The sequence below is a fragment of the Alosa pseudoharengus genome, unplaced genomic scaffold (genome assembly GCF_046254945.1).
Source record: "Alosa pseudoharengus isolate Yale_2024_CS ecotype anadromous, Long Island Sound unplaced genomic scaffold, YU_APseudo_1.1 YU_APseudo_1.1_scf_2, whole genome shotgun sequence".
NCBI classification, from domain to species: domain Eukaryota; kingdom Metazoa; phylum Chordata; class Actinopteri; order Clupeiformes; family Clupeidae; genus Alosa; species Alosa pseudoharengus.
In genome coordinates this window covers 10,771,944-10,796,950 of record NW_027468663.1, presented here as the reverse complement: position 1 = coordinate 10,796,950, position 25,007 = coordinate 10,771,944, and the positions used below count along the sequence as shown (strand labels likewise).

At 40.3% G+C, this 25,007-nt stretch overlaps 1 protein-coding gene and 1 long non-coding RNA gene across 5 annotated transcripts in view; one reads left to right on the top strand and one right to left on the bottom strand.

Moving 5' to 3' along the window:
- The window catches only part of nadkb (NAD kinase b), a 41,027-nt gene that overhangs the window by 6,940 nt on the left and 9,080 nt on the right, over nucleotides 1-25,007 (top strand). For 2 of the 3 annotated variants that reach the window (XM_076293661.1, XM_076293664.1), the window contains 2 exons: nucleotides 24,328-24,603; nucleotides 24,797-24,880. In XM_076293661.1, coding sequence (XP_076149776.1) covers nucleotides 24,328-24,603; nucleotides 24,797-24,880 — 360 coding nt within the window. Of the gene's footprint in view, nucleotides 1-23,053; nucleotides 23,467-24,327; nucleotides 24,604-24,796; nucleotides 24,881-25,007 lie in introns of those variants that run through there. The other variant, XM_076293663.1, reaches the window with a different exon arrangement.
- Nucleotides 6,947-24,991, bottom strand: LOC143133802 (uncharacterized). 2 transcript variants are annotated; one of them, XR_012988556.1, is made up of 3 exons: nucleotides 24,905-24,991; nucleotides 8,747-8,823; nucleotides 6,947-8,512 (listed from the first exon to the last, which is right to left on the bottom strand). It is a non-coding gene; the product is annotated as an uncharacterized LOC143133802 (long non-coding RNA). The 2 variants fall into 2 exon arrangements; XR_012988555.1 differs by lacking the exon at nucleotides 24,905-24,991 and adding an exon at nucleotides 21,409-21,764.

Genomic DNA, 25,007 nt, shown 5'->3' with positions numbered 1-25,007 from the left:
GACTTGCTAATGAGGAGATACAGCACTCAAAAAATCCTCCATAGTAATGCATGGGGTTAGTTTGTAACGCAGTTGTCTACACATCATATGTTTACACATGTCACAACCCTTCCGCTGCAAAACGTCGACATGTGAATACATTGAGCCAATCATGTGGTGTGTTGTAAAATACATTGAGCCAATGATGTGGTGTGCTGTGAAGACAACGTGCCAATCATCTGTTGTGATCTCGCTGCTGGAGCAAGATTGGTGTCGTGAAGCCTTACGCACACGCATTTCTGCTGAAATAGATGCACGATAAGTGCCCAAAAAGTGTTGCAATATGGCCACCGAGTGGAGGTACTTGCCTGAAAAGGACGTTGAGAAATGGAGATCTATGTGAAAAATCACCGGAGTTCTCCTTTAAGTTTGAGCAGTAGTTGATTTTCAAAGTTAGTTGCACTCATCCTTGGGTCGCTTTGCAGTGAACAGTAATCCAGCACAATTGAAAAGCCCCTCACAGGCAGCTGAGGCAGGCAGGCCAATATTGAGTTGCAGAGAGTTTTTTTTATATTTGGAAACGAGCAGAAGGTTCAGCAGATTAAAGGGCGTCGTACTGGGGGGGAAAGTGGGAAGTATAGGGCCCCAATGGAGGAGAGGGCCCGTGAAAAGTGTAATACAGGGGGCACAACATTTTCACCAGGCATTAGTAATAACTCAGGTAATCCACACATAAAAAATCCAAACAACTCCATAAGTAGAGTCATGTAATGAAGTGGAATAACACAGGGGAAAAGTATTGAACACGCTAAGAAAAAGCACTAAGGCAAGGAAAGGGAAGGAACGAGCTGGAATCTGTATAGAGAGTAGTTATCCTTTCTATTTGTGCAAATTAATATAAGCTTGGTTAGTAGCCTACATATTGATGGGCTATAAAAAGGTTTTTCATTACCAAGGTGTCACACAAGAAACATTTCATGATGGATAAAAGCAAAAAGCTCTCCCAAGACCTTTGCAACCTTATTGTTGCAAAACATATCAATGAAACTGGTTACAGATGCATTTCAAAACATCAGAATCTTCCAGTAAGCAGCATGGGAGCCATTATCTGCAAGTGGAAGAAACATCACTGCATCATCAACCGGCCATGCACAGGATCTCCTCGTAATATTTCTGACCAGGGAGTCAGAAGGATAGTCAATTCCAAGAGCCAAGGACCACTCGGAGAAAGCTCCAGAAAGACTTGAAGGCAGCCAATTCAATTAAATAGTTCTGGAAGTAACTAAAGATCAGGATTCACAAGAGGGACCCCAGGAATCTGTTTAGAACAATGGGCCAAAATCAGACCTGATACTGCGACCAATAAGTTTTGTCATACAGGAAATGTCTTGAAGCTGTCTTTACAAACAAAGGCTTTTCCACAAAGTATTGAAGAAATGTCAGTAGGCACGTTCAATACTTTTTTCCTGTGTCATTCCACTTTAATACACAAAACTCTTATGTTTGGATTTTTTATATGTGTGTTAATATAATGTGTGGTGAAAATTTCAAATAGACTCACTGGAAGTTTAGGCTAATTACTGGAAGAAAAAAAAAAAGCCATTTCCACCATATATTTATTTTACCTGAATATTTTAACTTCCAAATTAAATGTCAAAATGAATGTCAGACGAAATTTAAAGTTTGACTGACTGGATTTTGACTGGATACAAAACATAGTGAAAACTGTGTAAGGTCACTCTCACTCTCCCTTGCTAAAGAGCTAAATGGTTTAGTCCACCTGCACGATTCATAAGGTACCGTAAAACTCCAAATAATAGCCCGGGCTTTTATTTTCCCAAATCGCCAAATTTCACCGGCTAGTATTAGAGACAGGCGTCTATATGAGACAGGCCTTTAATTCCCTTTACACAAAACTTTTCCTCTGCAAAGATGGAAAATATTACCAAATTAATTATTTCAAACACACCGAATGTCTACCTATATGACTAGGCAATCTAATGACAATTACGGATCATCATGCATTTAGTGTTGAGGTGTTGTTCATTGAGTGAGATACAGTAAGATCCAAATAGCGGTGATAGCCAGAACAGATTAAACACTTTTTAATCAAAAGTAATTTACAAAGAGATCGTATCACACTGAAAGCATATATTTTGTCACTAGCAACCTAGCCTATTTCGTCCTTTGTCAAATGCAGTTCCATTATCAGCCCTGACCAAAACCGTTCAGTAATTATTTATGCAAAAATGGAACGTGCGTAATGTTGCATTCTCCCTCCTTTTCAGCACGAATGAAACAGCATGAGAGAAAATGAACCATGCTTTCTCCCGTATTTTATTTGGCAAATTTGGCAACAGTCAGCTTACATTTCAAATCATAGCCTACTTCTTTCTCTTTATCGCCACGGCAGTACATTTAGAACAAAGAATAACGTTTGCGAACCTTTTTGTTTTGTTGCCAGCATAAAAACAAGCTTACCATAGGCCTATCCGCAAATTTTAAACACAAGGGATGAATTGAACGATGACGAAGTCGGAGTCATATAGGCATAGCTCATATTGAAAAAAGGTATAGAATTTGGAACTCTAGCTTTTTTCCCACCGCAGTCTTTTAATGCCATCTAATCATAATGTTAGCGTGCGCAGTCTGCACCATACTCAAGCCCAAATCACACCAAAGATTAGCAACGAGATGAGCTGCAACATTCTATTACAGCAACTTGATGCAACATTTTAAAACCTTGCAAATGTGACTAGACATGGTGAATGCTTTGCGACGGCTTGCAACGACGTGCAGCATCTAATTCACACCCGCGTTCCATTTAGACGTTGTAAATGAAACGCGATCATAATTAAGATCTCCAGTAGATGTAAAACTACGACACGCATTGACAGTGAGATGCCGCCGCTGTTTGTAAGATCAAAATAAGACTTTCTAAATGGAACGCGATGTAATTAAGCTGTTCAGTTATTTTCCATGGGTCTTGGAGAGGTATGTGTGCTGACTGGGAACTCCTTTCTGCAACGGGCTTTAAACAGACGATCTGACGGGTTTTAATACAACCCGGAACTAAAAAAACAGACCAGGCGTCTATTGGAGACCGGCCTTTAACCCAAACCTGTAGCCACGCCAGGCGTTTAAAAGAGACAGGCGTCCATTTGGGACTCGGCTATTATTTGAAGTTTTACGGTAGTCTATCTTTTGTTTATTTAGTTGAGCATCGCTAGTAGTGGACCGCTAATTGTTTTGCTGCTGGTGCAATGTCTTTCTCCAAGAAAGCCAAGTCAGGTTACTAAAAACAAGGGCCAAAACAGAAAAAGAAAAAGAGAGACATCAAAATCAGGGAAAACAACTGCTAATAAACTTCTTTCCAAAGAAAGGTGAGCACAAACGTCAAAACATGAAATCCTATGGTGTTTGCTTAAATATCTCCGCAATCATTAGTGCTAAAACGAACTGAGACAACCGATTGGAATAGCGGAAAATACACTTTCATAGGTTAGGCTAATCTGATGCATTTCGTGATCCAGTCTCCATCACTTTCAGAAAGACTGTATGGCGCCAGCTTGATTCATGTCCTGTTGTAGGCTACATGCTGATCATTATCACTACGCGATTTTTTTCTCTCCCTTTCCGTTTTCGTTAGTCTTAACTTTTTTTTTTGCTCAAGTAACGGATGGGATTTTTGATGTAGTGAAGCACAATACTTCACTCAAAATGTAATCAAGTAAAATTTAAAATACCGATTTTATAAACTACTTAAAAAATACAAAATACACAGAAAAACTACTCAATACAGTAACGTGAGTAAATGTATTTCGTTACTTTCCACCTCTGCTCAAAAGTGCTTGTCCAAAGGAGAAGTAGGCTACAAACCGTTATTTGAACTAACTACGTTATGAATTGCATCCACACATCAGCAGCCTTTTAACTGTGTTATTGTTAATTGCAAGGATTCCCACACGAACGTCTTAAAATGACAGGCACTCAATTAGACATACACTACTGAACTTTATTGAATGCTACCTCTGACTAAGAATGCATTACTTTGCACTTGTATAGTCTTTTATTTTGGAATCTTAAGAGCAATAAACATATATTGCAATGTTAAAGAATTCATGTTTTTTTCATTCAGATAAATAAACATGTATAAGTTGCTATTAGTGAATTAATGGGGAGATAATCGAATCGAATCAAAATCTAATCGGACTGAAAAAATGAATTGTTAGATTAATCGATGCATCGAAAAAATAATCGCTAGATTAATCGTTTAAAAAATAATCGTTTATCCCAGCCCTAAACTTGAGCCAACGGCCAACGCAGTTACAAACCAACTTTGGCCTGGAAAGGATAGACAAAAGCCATCTCCATGGAAAATTCAAAGTCTGGTGTTACCAGTTCACCTTATACCAACGCTTGATGTGCGAAATCACCACCTTCACAGTGCTGAAGATGGACTCAAAAGCCAACAACTACATCTGTAAATGGCTTGGCCTACCCCGGAGCCTCTCCAGCAAAGGTCTGTTTGGGAGGAATGCACTTCAGCTGCCACTGAAGTCGATCCTCCTGGGCTACAGACAGGAAAAGGTGAGGCTGCTATTAGAGCTGAGGGACTCGTCGGATCCAGCTGTACAGAATGCCAATGCCCCTGTCAGAACAGGTCGCAAGTGGGTGGAGCAAGCCGTTGATCAGGCCATCAGCAGATTGAAGCACCACGAGATTGTTGGTATGACGCAGTCAAGCAGAACTGGCTTGGGGTGGGGGTCTGCTCCCAAGATGTGGTCAAAAGCCACAAGGAAGGAGAGAAAGGGGCTGATTATATCCGAGGTGTTCAGGTCAGAAGAGGAGCACTATAAAATCAAAACGCTCAGCCTCGGACAGCAAGGACGCTGGACAACATGGGAGGGAGTGATCAGCAGGTCGATAAGCTGGGCTGACATGTGGAAGATCCCCCAAGCAAGGTTGAGCTTCCTCATTAGGTCCACCTATGAAACTCTTCCAAGCCCCAGGAACCTGTGCATATGGTACGGCTCAGAGGACAACTGCCCACTCTGTAATGCCCCAAACCCAAGCCTTCAGCATATCCTATCCAGCTGCAAAACAGCTCTGGCACAGGGCCGGTAAAGGTGGCGTCATGACCGCGTCCTGCGGAAGCTGGCGGAGATCCTGGAGACACGTAGGCTGGAAGCGTCCAGGGACCATCCAACACCAGCAACAAAGCGGCTGATCCACTTCATCGGAGAAGGAGGAGTGGCACAGAAAGTCACACGGGAGAAGAGCTCAACCCTAACATCTGGAAGTGACTGGAACCTCAGAGTGGACCTTGTCCGGCAGCTCAAGTTTCCAACTGAGATCACCACAACCAACCTGTGACCCGACATCATCCTGTGGTCCACCACAGCTTAGGCTGTGATTAGGCGGAGCTCACTGTCCCGTGGGACGCATGGATTGAGGTAGCCTTTGAGAGGAAGAAAGGCCGGTATTCAGACCTAACAGCTGAGTGCAGAGAAGCTGTCAACTACCCTGTAGAGCAGGGGTCTCAAACTCAAATGAGCTGGGGGCCAATTCTGCCAACGTCATCTGATTGGAGGGCCGGCTATTTCTGAAAAGGCAATGTTCTTTTATTCAAAATGGCCAAAAAAACTCTAAAAATGGATTTGTTGTACAGAATTGACAAAGGAAATTATGATACAGCCATGAAATTTGGCAGGTATGTGCTTAAGACCAACACAATACATTCTAACTAATTTTCTAGTTTAAATGACAGCCATTTTCCAAGATGGCCGCCAAAAAATACCATAGAAATGAATTTGTTGCACAGAATTGATCAAGCAAGTTATTATACAAGCATGAATTTTGGCATGAATGTGCTAAAAAAACAATACAATCAAATCTACCTGACTCGCCACTTGAAATGGAAGCCATTTTACAATATGGCCGCCAAAAGACTGAATTTAGCCCAGAAGTGAGCAAGAAAATGATGATACAAGTATGTAATTTTGTGTGTTTGTGCTAAAGAGCAATATAATAAAATCCACCTCATTTGCAACTTGACAATGTAATATGGCAGCCATTTTTAAAGATGGCCACCAAATAAGACACTAGAACTTCATTAATTGCAATTAATTTAGCAGATGTGGCCCAAATCAATGATAACATTCACTACATTTCTGTTTCCTTCTATGATGAAGTCATTGGAAATTCAATCAAGCAAAAATCAAGCAAAAAGGCACATAACTGAGATTCAGTGTTTCACAAATTCAGTGTTTCATCTTAACTGTTCTTTTCTCTACTCTCTTCAGCTTACTATTATTAAAAAAAAGCCTGCAGTTTTCGTGGTATCTGGCTTTATTCTGTCTGAGCGTTTGTTCTATTCCACCTCTTGTGTCAAGTCTTGCACAATCAAGTTTGATAGGCAATGCATTAAGAGAGTGGAACAAGGGGATATTTTTTGCTAATGTTGTATAGCCATCTTTATCTGTCTTTGCAGGATTCGTATCGGGAGATTTTAATTGTTCTTTTGTGTCCTGCTGACACAGACAGCACTTTGACCAGTCAGTGTGTGTTATACGTTCGTTGTCCATTGTTAATCTAAAAAATCAGATTGTGGTATGATCTTTGGATCACCTTTTGAATTCATTCAGTTGATTCAATTCGTTTTGGGCTGATTGGCAAAATGTGATTCAGAATTTAGTGTAGGTATTTTAACAGAAAGACGCACGTGTAGAAAAATGCTATTTGTTTTTCAACAATGTAAGCCTGTTTTAACAAAGCTGTGCAAACACATACAGCAGGTGGAGAAGAAGAAAATGCCTTTGATGAGTGGTGTGGCAGTATATCAATATCAATTGCTGATTATTCTGACCATGTCACAAGTAAGATGTAATATTTCTTTACCCACCCTCACCTTGAGCATGGAAAAGGCCAATGTTGCTACAGTTAGTCAAACCAAACTTTTTTTGACGTTGCGGTCAGTCAGGCCTTCAGAGTGGTTACACAGAACACTTATATGCTAGTATGCCTCATATATAATATTCCTGTCTGTTCTTACTGCCCTACTTTGTAGCCTACTCGCCTACTACAAATTACACTGTATGCCGTTTTACATTTGAGTATATGTACTGTATATCACTCTCGATATCCTTACAATATTTAGACCAAAACTATCTGAATTAAACCAGCCACTGAGGTTATTCAGAATTAATTTTAGCCCCTTACAGCGACATTGGACCACTGCTGATTGATTCCCTCTGGTCGCCTTGTTCTCTAACTCTGGGGTAATTGTGGGGAAGTCATTATTTGTCTATGGAGGGTCGGCGAATAAAGCGACCAAAGTAAATTCGCCAGGAGCGAACCAATCTGGGCGACCAGAGCGATTAAGCGATTTAGCAATTAAGTCAGCTAATCGGCAAAAAACAATTGGAATGCTCTTATCTTCAAATGTCCCAGGCTGACAAGCCAGTGCCGTTATGTGATTAGCTAAATCAAACATGTCAATATCACGTCCAGAGCGAAAAAAGCGAATTCATGAGAAAGCTTCTTCAACGATCTTGGCTACTTGGTAGCTGAGGTCGTTTCTGGTGTACACGCATCTTTTGTTTAACAGCCATGAATTGCCGTTATTAGCATATTAGTGTCATTGTATTATTAGCATGTCATAACCATTTTATTTGTTTGGGGGGGTGGGGGGGTGGCATCACGCAACGCCCTCCATTGACATTGAGAACTGGTATTATTAGCATGTTATCACCATGCTATTTGTGTGTCATAAGTGGCTTATTTGTCATTGTGGAACATTTGTAATATCTGTATCACTTCATCATCTATGGAAACATATAAGGAGAGTGAACAATTATTTACACCACATTTGCAATTTGCACATTTGAAATTTGCAAATTTCTTGGGTCTTTTTGGACGCCATCTTGGAAAATGGCCAGCATTTCAAGTAGCAAATCAAGTGGATTTGATTGTATTGGTCTTGATCACATCCATGCCAAATTTCATGCGTCCATCATAATTTGCTTTGACAATTCTGTGCAATAAATCAATTTCTAGGGTCTTTTTTGGCAGCCATCTTGGAAAATGGCCACCATTTCAAGTGGCCAATCAGGTAGATTTCATTGTATTGCTCTTGAGCACATACATGTTGAGTTTTGTGCTTGTATCATAATTTGCTAGGTCAATTCTATGCAATAAATCAATTTCTGGAGTCTTTTTTGGCGGCCATTTTCCAAGATGATTTATTCATTTCAAGTGGCCAATCAGGTACATTTGATTGTATTGGTCATAAGCACTTTCCTACCAAGTTTCATGCTTGTATCATAATTTGCACGATTCTTGCCAAATTGGCCTTGTAGCCGCTCTACTAAAAGTGGTGTTTGAGAATCAAGAGTCCAACATGGGTGTCTTGGTGAGGTTCTTGGATCCTTTGATGATTTCTGACTTCAGAAAAATTCCCCACTTCCATAAATTGAGAGGAAATATCTTCTCCAAACAGTAGCTGGAAGTCCTGCAGCACCTACAATCATCACTATGACAGACAAAACAAGAGTTAAGTCAAAACAAGGTCATTTGAAATAATAATACAGTGATCAAATGTTTTATACATCACTTCATAGTTTAAAATGTTCTAATACACGTCTACATTTACTGGCTGCTGTCAAAAATGCATTGTTTTAATCTTGTAATTCCTGATTCTTTGACAGGAAAAAAGAAAAAGGTATCACATTTTAATTGTAGATATTCTTATAATTTAGAGCCTTACCTTGCTCCAGAAATCCTTATTAGAAAAGTCCATCATCTTCAGCGCTTCATCCAGTCCACCACTTCTTTCTTGATATACTTTTAAATAAATAGGAGATGTTAACACATTTAAAAAAGAAACCAAGTTAAAACTTGACCAGCGGTTATATTCACCTATATTGACAACACAAACTTCAAATTAACTTAGTGATGGTGGGGGTGAATGCTAACTTTTAACTGAAAAGTTCGTTGGCTTTGATATAAGCTTGACGGTGAGCTAACTAACGTTAAAATAGCCTACCGGTAGGCTATTTCAGTGGTTGTTTAAGCTTAACCTAGGCCACTTTAGTTCCCGATGCTTTATTGAGAAGTCCGCAAAACAGGCGGGCGTTTTTTTTTTCATTTTATTTTTTTTTTTTACCCGTGCGATCCGGATTCCCGAAGCGGCTCAGGTTAGTTCTGTGGCATAAATTAATTAAAATAAATTCCCAGTTACCAAGCTGGGATTCACGTTAACCACACTAATGGAACGGAACTCACTAAAATGAGTGAGACCTCGAAATAGGCTAAGGCAGGTTTGGCCTTTTAACGAGGTTGATCTGGAATAGCATAGGCCTACCCTCCTGATGAAATAGCCTATCTTGCTCCGCCTATAGAGCTGCACAGTCCCGCCCACAGCCAAAACGCGGTTAGGTGCCGGATGTAAGCTTCCCATTCATTTGTCCCATTGACGTTTGGAAAAATCCGTATCTAAAGAGTTTTACAGCATGTCTTAGGCTAACCAGCTACGGCATAACTCATAAGCATACAACATATCATTTCGAGTGAAAAAACGAATAGAAAATCCCAAAAAAGTCAAAGGTACAAGACTGTGTACATATTTTCATTTCCGAGCGAAGGAACTACTCATCCCATAAACCACCGGGCCTCACTGAAAAATATATAAGCAGCACGAACCAGCGCGAAATATTTCATTTCCAACAGGCGACAGCAGCGAACCCTTTCCTCCAAACAGTGATATTTATATAGTGATTGTTAGGGATGGGCAGAACGAGGCTTTGTGAAACAACGAAACGTTCGAAGCAATTGCGCCGGAATGTGTCGAGGTTTCGAAACAATCCGACACCCGTAACTCCATGTTAGCAAAACTAGCCACTAGATGTCACCATCACATTTTGACCGTGAAGCACAACTGCTTCAGACGAAGAATATAAATAGCCAACATGGAACGCACGATTTCGTCCACAGCTACGTGGTTGAGTGGTTAGCACACTTGCATTCGGCCGGAGCGTCCGGTGTTTGATTCCCTGCTGGTGCTTAGAAATTACAGACTATATGCCTTCAATAACAAGAATATTTTTATATCTGCCAGTTAGATGTTTTGTTATTTCAGTTTCATAGTACATTATCCTTTGGAATATGCTGGAGAGGAAAATGCTACAATGGTTTTAAAATGTAGGCTATGCTTATGGCCCAGGGTTTTTTTTGGGAACATGTTGTAGGGAAATAAAGGATACATGCGTTAGACTAAACAGGTACAACATGGGAAAAATAAACAACACATTTTTTGTATGTCAACATACATTTTTATTTAGGAATAACAGTTGTTCTGCCGTCTTGGCATTTAATCTGTTTCTTGTTTTTGAATAAACCTCCCCAGCCTTGGAAAAAATTCTTTCACAAGGCACACTTGTTGCTGGCATGCACAAATATTTTTTGGCCATCACAGTTAGGTTTGGATAAACCACTCTCCTCTCCTGCCAGTATTTCAAAGGGTCAGCTGTTCTTGAAATAAAGGCATCAGTTATATATTTTTTTACTTCTGCTACTATCTAAATATTAACGTCACTAGACTATATCTATCTAAACTATCGCTCACTGTCTGTCTCTAGCCTGTCAACTAATCTATATCACTAACCTATCAATCACAAGAATGCACTATACATCGCTATATCTCTATATATCTCTATGTCGCTATATCTCTCAAAATCTCTCTCCTCACAAAAAACCCACAAAGATAGGATGTGTTTGAATGACTTTTAAGCATTCTGGGACTTTGTAATTTAGATCAAACAGGTGTTTTTCTCGGGTAATTGGCTCGCGCGGTAAGGCTGTGCACCTGTCCAAACCAAATTGAAACACCACGAAGCCTCACTAAGCCATGGTCACGTGACATGGGCGTTTTGAACCACACTTCGAAACACTGTTCGAAACACTTGCGTTTCGGAAGCTCGACACTGTTTCGAAACGTCAGCTTCGAGCGTCACATCCCTAGTGATTGTGCAGTTAATAGCAGTTATTTCAGGAGTAATCGTGTAAATAATAGTGTTTTGATACTGAATTTTATATTTATCATCGTGTATTTTATATCGTGTGTGTGAAAGCGGTTAACGTTAACGGCAGTGCTTCATAACGTTACCTGACTCATCCTATGCTGTCATCACTGCTCAGTCGGGCTGATGCATGGTCTGCTCTTGGACCACCATATTCAGTTTATTAATTTGCCGTGAATTATTACACAAAATGTTCATTAAATGCACGAAGTATTCCTAGGTTAATGATTAATATGAATCATACAGTATGAAGGCTACAGTAGCCTAGCTAATGTTAACTAGCACTGCTAGCAGCATTAACATTACAACCTCCCTGCTTAGCTAACTCACCACAACTTTGTAGGTCTTGTCCCTCATGCTGCTGACCCTTACAAAACCCACAAACTGACTCTCAGACACACAACAGTCAATAATGTGACCCGATTTAAAGTGGCTTTCACCCCTTTGGACACTCACTAAAACATAATATTCATACCTGTGTTGCAGCATGTAGGCTAATGTTAGCTGCATTATGTAGCTGCTAATGACATACAATGTCGGAAATGCTAAAGGTTAGCCTGTCGGCTAGTGCTAGCCTACCTGAAAAGTTTGACTGTTTAAACTAACATTTACAGTGGTCTATTTGATAGTGTATTGGCCCTGACTAAGTTCGTGTGATGTATAAACCCCAATCCTTGTTGATACAAGTACCAATATTCGTCAAGAAAGTTTTTAATCACATTAAGATTTTCGCCATAGGCAGTAAAAAACTCCTCCATCTTTGTCAATATTTTTCCGCTGAGAAAGTTTCAAACTATGACCATAACGGCCTTTCCACCAATCAGAGGCATCACTGTGGGATTGTGGGATTGTTCAGGATTGTGGGTAATGAAGTACTTATCCAAGAGATCGCGAATAAAAGGCATTTATCTCAAAACAAGGTTAGTGCCCCACGAACTCTTGGTGTCTATAGGAGCATATACAATCGCTTATTACAACCGTAGCTGGTTTTAAGTCTACCACGTGCAGTTAAGTTTTTATGGCTTACACCGCAATTGTCAATGGAGAAATTGCATTGACTTTTTACATCCGGCTCTATAGAGCTGCACAGTCCCGCCCACAGCCAAAATGCGGTTAGGTGCCGGATGTAAGATTCCCATTCATTTGTCACATTGACGTTTGGAAAAATCCGTATCTAAAGAGTTTTACAGCATGTCTTAGGCTAACCAGCTACGGCATAATTCATAAGCATACAACATATCATTTCGAGTGAAAAAACGAAGAGAAAATCCAAAAAAAGTCAAAGGTACAAGACTGTGTACATATTTTCATTTCTGAGCAAGGGAACTACTCATCCCATAAACCACCGCGCCTCACTGAATAATATAGGCAAAATCGGCGCGATTTATTTTGCCATTTCAAACCGGCGACAGCATGAGAACCCTTTCCTCCAAACAGTGATTTTTATATAGTGATTGTGCAGTTAATAGCAGTTATTTCAGGAGAAATCGTGTAAATAATAGTGTTTTGATATTGGATTTTATATTTATCATCGTGTATTTTATATCGTGTGTGTGTGAAAGCGGTTAACGTTAACGGCAGTGCTACGTAACGTTACCTGACTCATCCTATGCTGTCATCACTGCTCAGTCGGGCTGATGCATGGATTGGTGCATGGTCTGCTCTTGGACCACAATATTCAGTTTATTAATTTGCCGTGAATTATTACACAAAATGTTCATTAAATGCACAAAGTATTCCTAGATTAATGATTGATATGAATCATACAGTATGAAGGCTACAGTAGCCTAGCTAATGTTAACTAGCACTGCTAGCAGCATTAACGTTACCAACCTCCCTGCTTAACTCACCACAACTTTGTAGGTCTTGTCCCTCATGCTGGCCCTTACAAAACCCACAAACTGACTCTCGGACACACAACAGTCAATAATGTGACCCGATTTAAAGTGGCTTTCACCCCTTTGGACACCCACTAAAACATAATATATTTCATACCTGTGTTGCAGCATTGCAGCATGTTAGCTGAATTATGTAATGACATACAATGTCGGAAATGCTAAAGGTTAGCCTGTCGGCTACCTGAAAAGTTTGAGTGTTTAAACTAACATTTACAGTGGTCTATTTGATAGTGTATTGGCCCTGACTAAGTTTGTGTGATGTATAAACCCCAATCCTTGTTGATACAAGTACCAATATTCGTCAAGAAAGTTTTTAATCACATTAAGATTTTCACCATAGCAGAGAATGTCTAATAAGGGGAAAACCTTCACTCTCGGAACTCTTCCGAAGTTCCGGTGTGGTACTGCATCTAGGGGCGCTCGCGGGCGAGTCCAGAATGAATGGAGGTCTATGGAGCTTTTTTTAAAGTCACTTAAAGCAACACCAAAGAACTTTTCATCTGTCGCACGTACTATTTGTTTATCCAGCACCGGCTTTGCAAATAACAATGTCCACAGACAAGGTAGAATAAGTTGCATGATTTTATGAAAGTACGATGTATTGCGACATCAGATGCAAGTCAAATTTGTAGTTTCTCATGTCTCATTCCATCGAACTACAGATCCGCTACCCGATGCAGCAAACTTACATAGTGCGGTTATAGCCGATAGAGGGCCGCGAAGCGAATGCAGAAAGTGCCGTTCACCCTGTTACGAGTTGATGAACCACTGAAACGATTTTGGAAACATTATTTTAAGGTACAAAAAACTCTTTGGTGTTGCTTTAATTGTTCTAAAAAGCCTTTCAAACGTGTCAATGACGTCATTCATTAGCATGATCATAGCATAGCATAGCATCAATGCTAGCGTGATATGGGCAACAACGACCTAACCTGTAAGAAAACGAAAGGACATGACTCCCGGATTATTTCACTTTTGATTGATAATCCATATCCATTTTGCGAAAAATAAAATAAAATCTGAGGGTTTCAGTTGTTAAATAGGTGAAAACAATAAATGTAGCCATGTAGCTCCATAGGACCCCATGTATTTTGGACTCGCCCGCAATCGCCATCTAGGTGAACTCTGGTGAACTGCAGCCAAATTCGGTTTGTATGGGATTAATAGAGAGTGGGGAGGCTCTCCGTAGACGGGCTCTGACCAAAGGCAGTAAAAGACTCCGCCATCCTTGTCAATATTTTTCGCTGAGAAAGTTTCAAACTATGACCAGAGAATGTCTAATAAGGGGAGAACTGCCACTCTCGGAAAACTTCCGGTTTCTGAACTGGTTGCAGTTCCTTCTGTGGTTCCACATGAGGGTGCTCGTCCACGAGTGCAGAATGCATGGAGGTCTATGGAGCTGTACCCCTCAAAATCCACTTTTCTCGGGATATAATTTTTTTTCAAGTAATTTGAGTATTGTATTCGAAAGGGGAGACAAAGACAATACACTTGGTTGAGTATTATATTTTTTAAAGTCACTTAATTGTTCTAAAAAGCCTTTCAAACGTGTCAATGACGTCATTCATTAGCATGATCATAGCATAGCATAGCATCAATGCTAGCGTGTTATGGGCAACAATGACCTAACCTGTAAGAAAACGAAAGGACATGACTCCCGGATTATTTCACTTTTGATTGATAATCCATATCCATTTTGCGAAAAATACAATAAAATCTGAGGGTTTCAGTTGTTAAATAGGTGAAAACAATAAATGTAGCCATGTAGCTCCATAGGACCCCATGTATTTTGGACTCGCCCGCGATCGCCATCTAGGTGAACTCTGGTGAACTGCAGCCAAATTCGGTTTGTATGGGATTAATAGAGAGTGGGGAGGCTCTCCGTAGACGGGCTCTGACCATAGGCAGTAAAAGACTCCGCCATCCTTGTCAATATTTTTCGCTGAGAAAGTTTCAAACTATGACCAGAGAATGTCTAATAAGGGGAGAACTGCCACTCTCGGAAAACTTCCGGTTTCTGAACTGTTTGCAGTTCCTTCTGTGGTTCCACATGAGGGCGCTCGTCCACGAGTGCAGAATGCATGGAGGTCTATGGAGCTGTACCCCTCAAAATCCACTTTTCTCGGGATATAATTTTTTTTCCAAGTAATTTGAATATTGTATTCGAAAGGGGAGGCAAAGAAAATACACTTGGTGGAGTATTATATTTTTTAAAGTCACTTAATTGTGCTAAAAAGCCTTTCAAACGTGTCAATGGCGTCACTCATTAGCACAATGCTAGCGTGTTATGGGCAACAACGACCCAAATTGTAAGAAATCAAAAGGACATAAGTATTCGTTCATTCAACTTTTGACCTATAACCCATGTTGAAGTTATACAAACTACAATCAAATCTGAGATTTGTCAACGATAATCAGGTGAAAGAGACAAATTTAGCCGTCTAGCTCCATTGACTCCCATTCATTCTGCACTCATGGCGATCGCCCCCAGTGGAAATCTGGTGGAACTGCAACCAAAATTCGGTACAATGGGACTTAATACGAAGTGGCCAGGCTCTCCGTAGACGGGCTCTGCTATGACCATAACGGCCTTTCCACCAATCAGAGGCATCACTGTGGGATTGTTCAGGATTGTGGGTAATGAAGTACTTATCCAAGAGATCGCGAATAAAAGGCATTTATCTCAAAACAAGGTTAGTGCCCCATGAACTCTAGTGTCTATCCATAGATATATACACTAGATGTCGCCTTGACTACTGCTGTTCATTGGAACGAATGCGTCAATCGAGACGCCATCTTGCTTCAGTGATCCACTCCTCTATAATGCATTAGCGTCAATCTGGGCAAAGATCTAGCGAAAATAAAATCACCATAAATTGTCAAAATCTCAAGCAATTATCTAGTTTTTTGGGTTGTTCCAACTGGCAGGCATGTATTTATGGTTGAGTCTAGAGAAAACTAAGCTTAAGACGATAATAAAGATACATTTTACCCGTCTAGCCCCATAGACACCCATTCATTCTGCACTAGCTAGCGGCGGCCCCTAGAGGAACAATGAGTAAACTGCAACCAGGTTCGATACAATGAAAGTAAACAGGCTCTTCGTAGACAGGCTCTGGTTGAAGCCACATACCCCTCGTCTTGTTTACTCATGTAAGTTGTAATCTCACCAGAAGTTGCTGTAGATCTGTAGAACATTTACCTCTGCTACTACATAGGCTACGCCAGTCGTTACTTTTATAATCATGGGTCAGTGCCATGGGCAAACGAGATGTAGCTGAATTCATAAATGACAAAACCATGAGAAAGGTGATTTTCTTACGTTTCAACAACAAAGAAGCCGATCTGCCATCATTGTGAGAAGTTCCCAAATTTGTCGCTAATCGCTAAAAAGGTTTTCTATCGCTGGGGATGGCCAAACGTCGCTAAATAGGTAACGCTGACAATACAGGAGAACTAGTTTAGCGCTTCAGATCCCTGTTCCAAGATGGCGGCGGTGTTGACACATGCTGAGAAGCAGAAGGCGACATCTAGTGTATATATCTATGGTGTAGAGTGGTGAAGTCCCGCCCCTTCTACTTCCGGTCCATAATCTTTCAAAAAATTATGAACGGGAGTTAATGGAGAGATAACAATAATTTTTTGGTCCAGTTTGAATTGTGCCACAAATTTCACATATGATGTGTGTGAATTTAAATGAATGAAATGAATGAAACGATAAGAGCTGTTATGCTAGTTAACGGTTGCATCTTGCTGCCTGCTATGTCACTTAACAGTAAGCCATAAAAACTTAACTGCACGTGGTAGACTTAAAACCAGCTACGGCTGTACTAAGCGATTGTATATGCTCCTATAGAGTGGTGAAGTCCCGCCCCTTCCGTTTGCCTCCATGGGACCTATCTTTCAAAAAAATTTGAATGGCAGTCTATGGCGAAAAATAAATTATTTTCTGGTCCCGGTTGACTTGTGCCTTGAATTACCCATATGATGTTTGTCAATTTTAAAGACAATTTTTCATGTAAAGACATTTGCAGTTTGTTTCGTAACTATTGAATTACAACATTGTGAAAGATCGTAATTCCAACGACTACACCCACCATACCGCAATTGTCAATGGAGAAATTGCATTGAATTTTTACATCCGGCATCGGCTGTGGGCGGGACTGTGCAGCTCTATAATCTTTGATTGCACCTCTGCAGGGATTGAAGGATTGCACTTCTGCGATAACCATCTCTCCAGTGACATCTCCTGGACATTTGTATAGTCTATGATAACCTCGTAGGCCTAAGCATTCTGTACATGCTGGATTGGGAAAATCCAAAAAACATCCACGTTTTCCCGACTTAAATACAGTTGCACGAGTAGTTGATAGAAATGCTACGGCCACGCAACATGAAACGTGGCGATTTTCCAAGCGAATAAACCGGAGAACTACAATGTGTGGCGCAATAGCACTTGGGAGTACTTCGACCTAGCGTAGTAGTATTGTTAACACCTAATTGTAGATCCTATCCACCACAGAGTTTAGAATCCATGCTGGATCGACCCTCAGCCTCTCCCTCCCCTCTGAGCGAGAGAGAGGCACACACACTAGAGATGCGCTGATGGGCTATTATTTCAACCATAACTGCATAGCAAAACTTATCATCCATCAGCACCAAAGTTTTTTGACCAATTTTCAAAACCGCACCCGCCCACCATCCGCTGGTTGTTTTAATGTAGGCTATATGGGTGATGCAGCGCTGCTGACGTGAGGCTAGAAAGCCCTTGCCTGTTCTAGAAAGACTGATCTAATGCAGCAAATATATTAAAAGGCTAAAGTCGTACATTGGCTATGTTGTAGCCTATCCCCAGAATATCAGCAGCAAACTCAGTCTCTGTCTCGCAAAACATTCTCCAAATAAAACGCACATCGGCCTGTTGCCTATTCTGCCAGCTTGTGACAATATATCGTCCAAAATGCTTGATTGCATTGCATTCTCCACATTTTTAGCTAAATTTTCATGTACCACATCAGCATTTTTGTTCAGTGAATCTTTTGTAAATTGCTTTACAATTACCTTCGGGCCTATAGGCCTATTGCCTGGCTTGCCTCAGCTTCGGTCACGTCCTTTTACAATTTTATCATTGTAATAAAAAACGCAATTTGCCACATAATTTCAACATGCTCCTGGCCTACTAATTAATGCCTATTGTACTTTATTTTTTGCAAAAAGAAAGAAATCCTTGATAAAATAACAAGTCATTCAAATTATAGGCTACTTTACACACTGTTATGTCAGGTTGACTGACAAGCCTGTTCTGAAGACTCCCATTCATTTTGACTGCACGAGCGCGTCTTTTTCAGACAGACAGCGCAATTAATTTTATAGCAGGCCATCGGACAAATATGACGCCTCGATATTAAAGAAACTCCGACTCCATTCATTCTGAAAGTCTACCGCACAACAGTGCAACGTGCATGTTCACATTTTTAGTAACAACCTCCAAACTTGCTTGCTTGCCTTACACATCTAAGTTTTCCTACTATTTTTCTTACCTTCTTTTTCAGCAATCTATTGATGTCTTTGTGGTTGAGATATCTGACATTTTTCTGTTAAAGATTGGCATGGAGACAATGGGACATGGTTGCCTTTGTCAGTGTCCTTATGTGAACTTGCACAGGTCAACTTGCTCATCTTTACTTGCGTACCACTTCACACCAGTGCTTCAGACCAGGGCTGATGCTTCAGCAATAGCCGTCACTGAAGTGTTGTTGAACACAGCTGTTCTCACATTAGCTGATTGCGATAAACATAAACCATTGTTGCCTAATTACCAATTATTCATTACACCTGTGTGTAGTATCTACTTTTTTTGTTTTTTTCACATTTAGTATTTTGCAGTATTTTTAAAATACAAAAATACACACTAATAAAGTATTTTGATACAAAATACAGAGCCATTTCCTTCAACCCAATAAAATACAAATGACAAAATACTATTTTGCATTTGAAACACATATTACATGTTTCAGAAATACTACCCATCCCTGGGAACAGGCAGATTACATCTTTATAGTTGGCCATATGATGACATACTTAGGTTAATACTGTATTTCACCAGTTAGGGCACCAAAATGGCCAGTAGCTGCACTGTGTAGCCTATCTTGACATGTCTTTAAGTTTTGGGTTACAATATACAGGTAGTGGGCTCTCTGTTGATTGTAATGAGTAGGCCTAAGCCTAAAGTTACAGCATTTCTATCACAATTGACCAGACTTTGACCTTTTGTCTTCTTTAAACAAAATTCTGGCTATGATTGTTCCTTGTATTGCATCATGAGCCATCACTGCACCTATTGCATTCTACTGTAGCCTTAAGCCTAGCTCAGTCATTATGTTGTACCACATCACCCTCCATTAGAAGTGCAATGAGCTGCATTGAGCATAATAAACAGCATTTAGAATTCCAAATCCATATTTGGTCAAAGTAACTTAAAAGTAATACAATAGTAGTGTAATGCCTTACAATTCAGAGACAGTAATATTATAATGTAATGAATTACTTTGAAATGACAGTAATAAGTAATACATAATATATTACGATTTTGAAGTAACTTGCCCAACACTGATTAAACCACATGTCACTGCTTGACTAAATGAAAAATATAGGCTACTGAACATGCATGGAGATCGTCATAGAAATCGTGACAGAAATTACGATTTGTGGCAACATGTTGTAGAAACACAACCACATCCTTTAGGCCTATTTGGTGCAAATCTTCTACATTGGTTATAGTCAGCGATTCACATTAACTGTAGGCTACCACCACAAGTGTATACTAAACGTTTTTGCCCAAGTTTGTGTGCCGTCATAGCATTTTGCAAAATTAGGCTACCTTCGTTAACCTACCAGTTGATACTTTTTACGTGCATCGACTGATTGTGCATCTAATGTAACACTCGGTGGAGAGACTTCCACTTTCCAAGTTCCACTTTCACTGTCGTTGTGAGCTAAAAGGCTACTATATGGGAAATACTTTGAAGTTCCTTTTGAGTCCAAACATGAATAGGTTTTCTTTAACCTGTGCTACACTTTTCCACCAAGTTGTGCGAAAATTGTAGGTACCCGGAGTTTTTTTTATGTTGACAGACACACCGCATTACAGTAGTCTACATGGTGCAGTAAATGGAAGCTCTTCGTAGCGCGTGCAACTTACGTCTATAAAAACAATATATTTATGGAATAAAATTAGACACCTCTGATTGCTGTTTACGGTTAAACTGCGATGATGTGAACACCAGCCAGCGGAGGGCACTTATATAGCCTAGGCTACCATGCATGGACTCGTAGGCTATATTTCCCCACAAACCAAGTGGCTGCTTGGACAAATCCACTTGAGGGGTGGGGCAGGGGGGCGCGATCGTAACACACACTTGAACCTGTCATGAAGAGGCCAAAATGATTGACCTGTCACCCCCCAATCCAAATGGATGCAACTGTATTTATAGGCTAAGCCTAGGTCTACATGACGGGCCGCAAACATCTCGCACTGCCATCGCCCGATGTCATTTCTGAGTCATATCACTCTGTCTCTTTTAAATGCCTATTCCCTGAATGGTAGGCTACAATTATGTGTTTTATATATAGGCTAATATCGAAACAAAATAACCCAGGCAGTCTCATCTAGGATATAACACAGGTTGAAGTCAACGTCAAGTTGGTTCTAGGGAGGTGAATGTGTGTAAACATCTGTAGATGACTCAGAAATTACCGGGCTTTCATGGCCCGGCGCTATTGTAAAGCAATTTACAAAAGATTCACTGAACAAAAATGCTGATGTGGTACATGAAAATTTAGTTAAAAATGTGGAGAATGTAATGCAATCAAGCATTTTGGACGATATATTGTCACAAGCTGGCAGAATAGGCAACAGGCCGATGTGCGTTTTATTTGGAGACTGTTATGCGAGACAGAGACTGAGTTTGCTGCTGATATTCTGGGGATAGGCTACAACATAGCCAATGTACGACTTTAGCCTTTTATTATATTTGCTGCATTAGATCAGTCTTTCTAGAACAGGCAAGGGCTTTCTAGCCTCACGTCAGCAGCGCTGCATCACCCATATAGCCTAGGCCTACATTAAAACAACCAGCGGATGGTGGGCGGGTGCGGTTTTGAAAATTGGTCAAAAAACTTTGGTGCTGATGGATGGCTGATGGATGATAAGTTTTGCTATGCAGTTATGGTTGAAATAATAGCCCATCAGCGCATCTCTAGTGTGTGTGCCTCTCTCTCGCTCAGAGGGGAGGGAGAGGCTGAGGGTCGATCCAGCATGGATTCTAAACTCTGTGGTGGATAGGATCTGGGTCATTCCACGAAAACGTGCCATTTTGCATTCAAAATATCTAATTTTCAAAGTACTGTTTTTAAAACCTTGAAGCACCTATTTGGATGAAGTAGATTCTTACCTCTCAGAAAAACATGCGGTGCCATCTCAGGCTATCTTATTTATTTATTTATTTACTTTAACAAATAGTCAATGGAGGTATGTGTGCTATGTCAACCCTGTTACCAAAAAAAAAAACATATATTATTATAAAATAATGAGTGCTCTTGTAACTATTCATGAATATTATACAAATAATTATGTGTTACATAAATAATTCTGGAGTTGAACACATGAATTATTAGATTTTAGGATTGACAGTAACAGGGTTGACAGTAACAGGGTTGATGAAATATTGTTATCGGCAGCCATTACTAGCCATGTGGTGGACACCAGGACACCACATGGTGTGCATTCAAGAGAGGTTTAAATGCTGTTAAATATTTACATTTAAATTTTCAATCAAATAATTTTTTAATGCATGATTTTGCGGTAACAGGGTTGACAAAACTAGCTTGTCCCCTTCTGTCAGACGGAGCAAAACTGTAATAAAAGTCATTAAAAGAGAACAACACTTTTCTGGTCTTTTCACCATTAACTTCCTGGAAGGCAGGGGATATCACTTCCTGAAAATTATGTAACTTTTGGCACAGTTAATTTTCTCCAAAGGGGTTTTTGTACATGTATTTATTTTTATGATAATTTGACTTTTTTAATCCTAAATAGCCAGTGATACTAGACAAGTCATACCGAGGGACAAGCCATTTTTTCAGCTTTTGCAATATTCCTAATACGAAAAGTGCTTAAAATCCTTTAAAAAAAAAGATGTATTCTTAAAAAGTAAATAATTTATTTTTATCATTATTATATTTCCTAAAATATAAAATAATTATGAAAAAAATATTGTTCATTCAGCTTTGCAAGACACTTTTGTTTGAGGGACATAAAATGGCACGTTTTCGTGGAATGACCCATCTACAATTAGGTGTTAACAATACTACTATGCTAGGTCGAAGTACTCCCAAGTGCTATTGCGCCACACATTGTAGTTCTCCGGTTTATTCGCTTGGAAAATCACCACGTTTCATGTTGCGTGGCCGTAGCATTTCTATCAACTACTTGTGCAACTGTATTTAAGTCGGGAAAACGTGGATGTTTTTGATTACTTCTACGCTTAGCTACCGTCAAAGCCCGCTAGCATAGCAACATGCTAACACAGTCCAGCCGCGCACCAGAGTGTTTGAGTGCACGTACCGACACGGGAGAGGTATGACTCAACTCGTGAAAGTTAAGGTAAGAACATATATTACTACTGACATTGGGTGGCGTGTTCCTTTAAGAAAAATGTATTCTGTGGACGACGGAAATCAGTCACCCCACTAGGCTACCCCGTCAGACCAAGATGTTCAACATGTTTATGGGACTAATTGACGCGTCATGGGAATAAAGGGCCTTAGCCTAAGTGTTGTGATTGTTGTGTAAGATGGGTTAGGAATAGCCTACAAAGAGGATAACCACGGCTCTTCGGTGACTGTCTCAGCTTGTTTTGAGCCATCATAAACCAGCTTGGGCAGACTTTCCCTTGTAGGCCTATTCCCCAGACAGGGATGAGTCACTATGGGTTACCTCAACTTGCGAACCCATAAGTATTTTGATTTGGCGGCTCCTGGGGCACGACACCCGTGGGGCTTTGAGGTGACTGTGCCAGGCTAAAGAAGTCTCCAAATCAGACTAGGCTACGTCTTGGTTTCACAAGTTGGCTACAACTCACACGACAAGCATACTAGACTAGCATTCGAGGATAGGCTACTTTTAAATTGGCTACATAATGGCAACCCGGCTTAAGCTGATTAACAGAAACATCATGGAGGACTTTGGCCATACACGTGTTTATTAAGAAGTTGAGTCAATATAAGTAACTACTTTTTATGCTATCGTTTAGTTTTTCAACCAGCAACTCCAAAACAGTCTTGGTGAAAGCCTGAAACATTTTTTCACCAAAACATCAAGAACTTATGCATGACGTCAGCGCGTCATACAGCATACAGTCATGAGGTAGCCAACATTGGATCTCAAGCGTAAGCTAGCCCATACACCGGAGATGGCTAACACAACCGCATTCTTTTTATCGTTATTTTAGGTAATATGATTATTGTATTGTTTGTTAACCATTACATGGTACTATAAGATACTTGTCGCTAGTTTTTGAATCAAACTCCGGGGTAACTCGCCTCATCTTCAGTAGTTAGCTAGCTAGCTACCTAGTGCTACTTAGCGAACGATGAGCTAATCCTGCTAGCTAACAATATGTTCTGTGACAGACAGAAAAAGAGCTGTAATGCCACTGTAAATTAGCTTTTTAGGAGGTAAGTTAGCTTCTAGCTAGCTACACAATATACTGTTTTAAAACTCCGTGTTGGTTGTTAACTCCAGCTGTCATATTTATGAGCAACACAATCGTTTAACCAGCTGTTAATGTTCGCGAAACGAAAGAGACATTAGAATTCGCAAGTTAACAGTTGGTTATTTAGCGATAATGTTAGTTGGCTAAGATATTTTAGCGTTTTTTGGAAGCTAACGTTAACGTTAGCTGGGGAAGTTTGTAATGTCCTCATGTTTGAATTGTCAATTTTACCTGTCTTAACAGCAACTAAAAGTATTCTTCAATGACTGATTTCGTCCCATAACGTCCGGCAATAGCTTTATATACATTGTTGATGGATCAAACTTGATCATGTAACCAGCTTTCTAGAAAGTCAATAACATTACTTATTAGCCAGCAATGTTACAACTTTATATCCATGTCAGTTTACATTTACATACAGTTATTGTCTGTCACCAGTGACTGAAACGGTGCTCTTTGGAAGATACTGAATGGAATTGTCGAGTTGGGTATATATGTGATTGAAATGGATTTATTTGGGAAGTTAGCTAACACACTTAGATAAGTGTCCTTATATTTAGTGGGTTGAACTCTGTAACGTGATTTACGGCCTTGTAGAATGGAAGGTGTGGAGGAGAGGCGACCTATCAAGAAGACAGAAAGCAAGGCGAATTGTACCGCGTCTGACCGGCCACCTAGACAGAGGGAGCGTCAGGGGAAATCACCTCGCAGGCGGCGTGAAGTGAAGAGGTCGCAGCGACGACTGGATGATCAAGAACAGCTGTTGTGGGGCGGCGAACCGCGGAGGTTACCTGGACAACATGAGCTCTCCGAACCCACGGGCTCGACAGTAGAGACGTCTGATAGCTCTCCCAAGAGATGGGATAGGTGCAGGTACTCTCAGTAACCCATGTGTTTTTATGTAGCAGTAAAACAGATGAACAGAAATAACGTATATTTGTTCACTCTTGTATAACCTACATTGGTTGTAAATCTACTTATGCAGTTGCAGAGATTTACAAATTAGTCTTATATTGTTTTCCAAATAGACAAGTGAGTCTTATATTGTTCATGCCATGAATTTCAGACGACCCCATTTTCTTCATGGACCATATCCAACCACTCATTTTGGACCCAAAGCCTGCATTCTACCCAACCCAACCTCAATCATGTAAGTGAAACAAATTGTTCTTACACGCTCAGGGAATCTCTGCTGCTTGAGACATCATGTGTTAGTTTTGTCGTTGCCTTCCCGATTCCTGTGTCATTCGATAAGATAAGGCAGCTGGCTTTAGCTC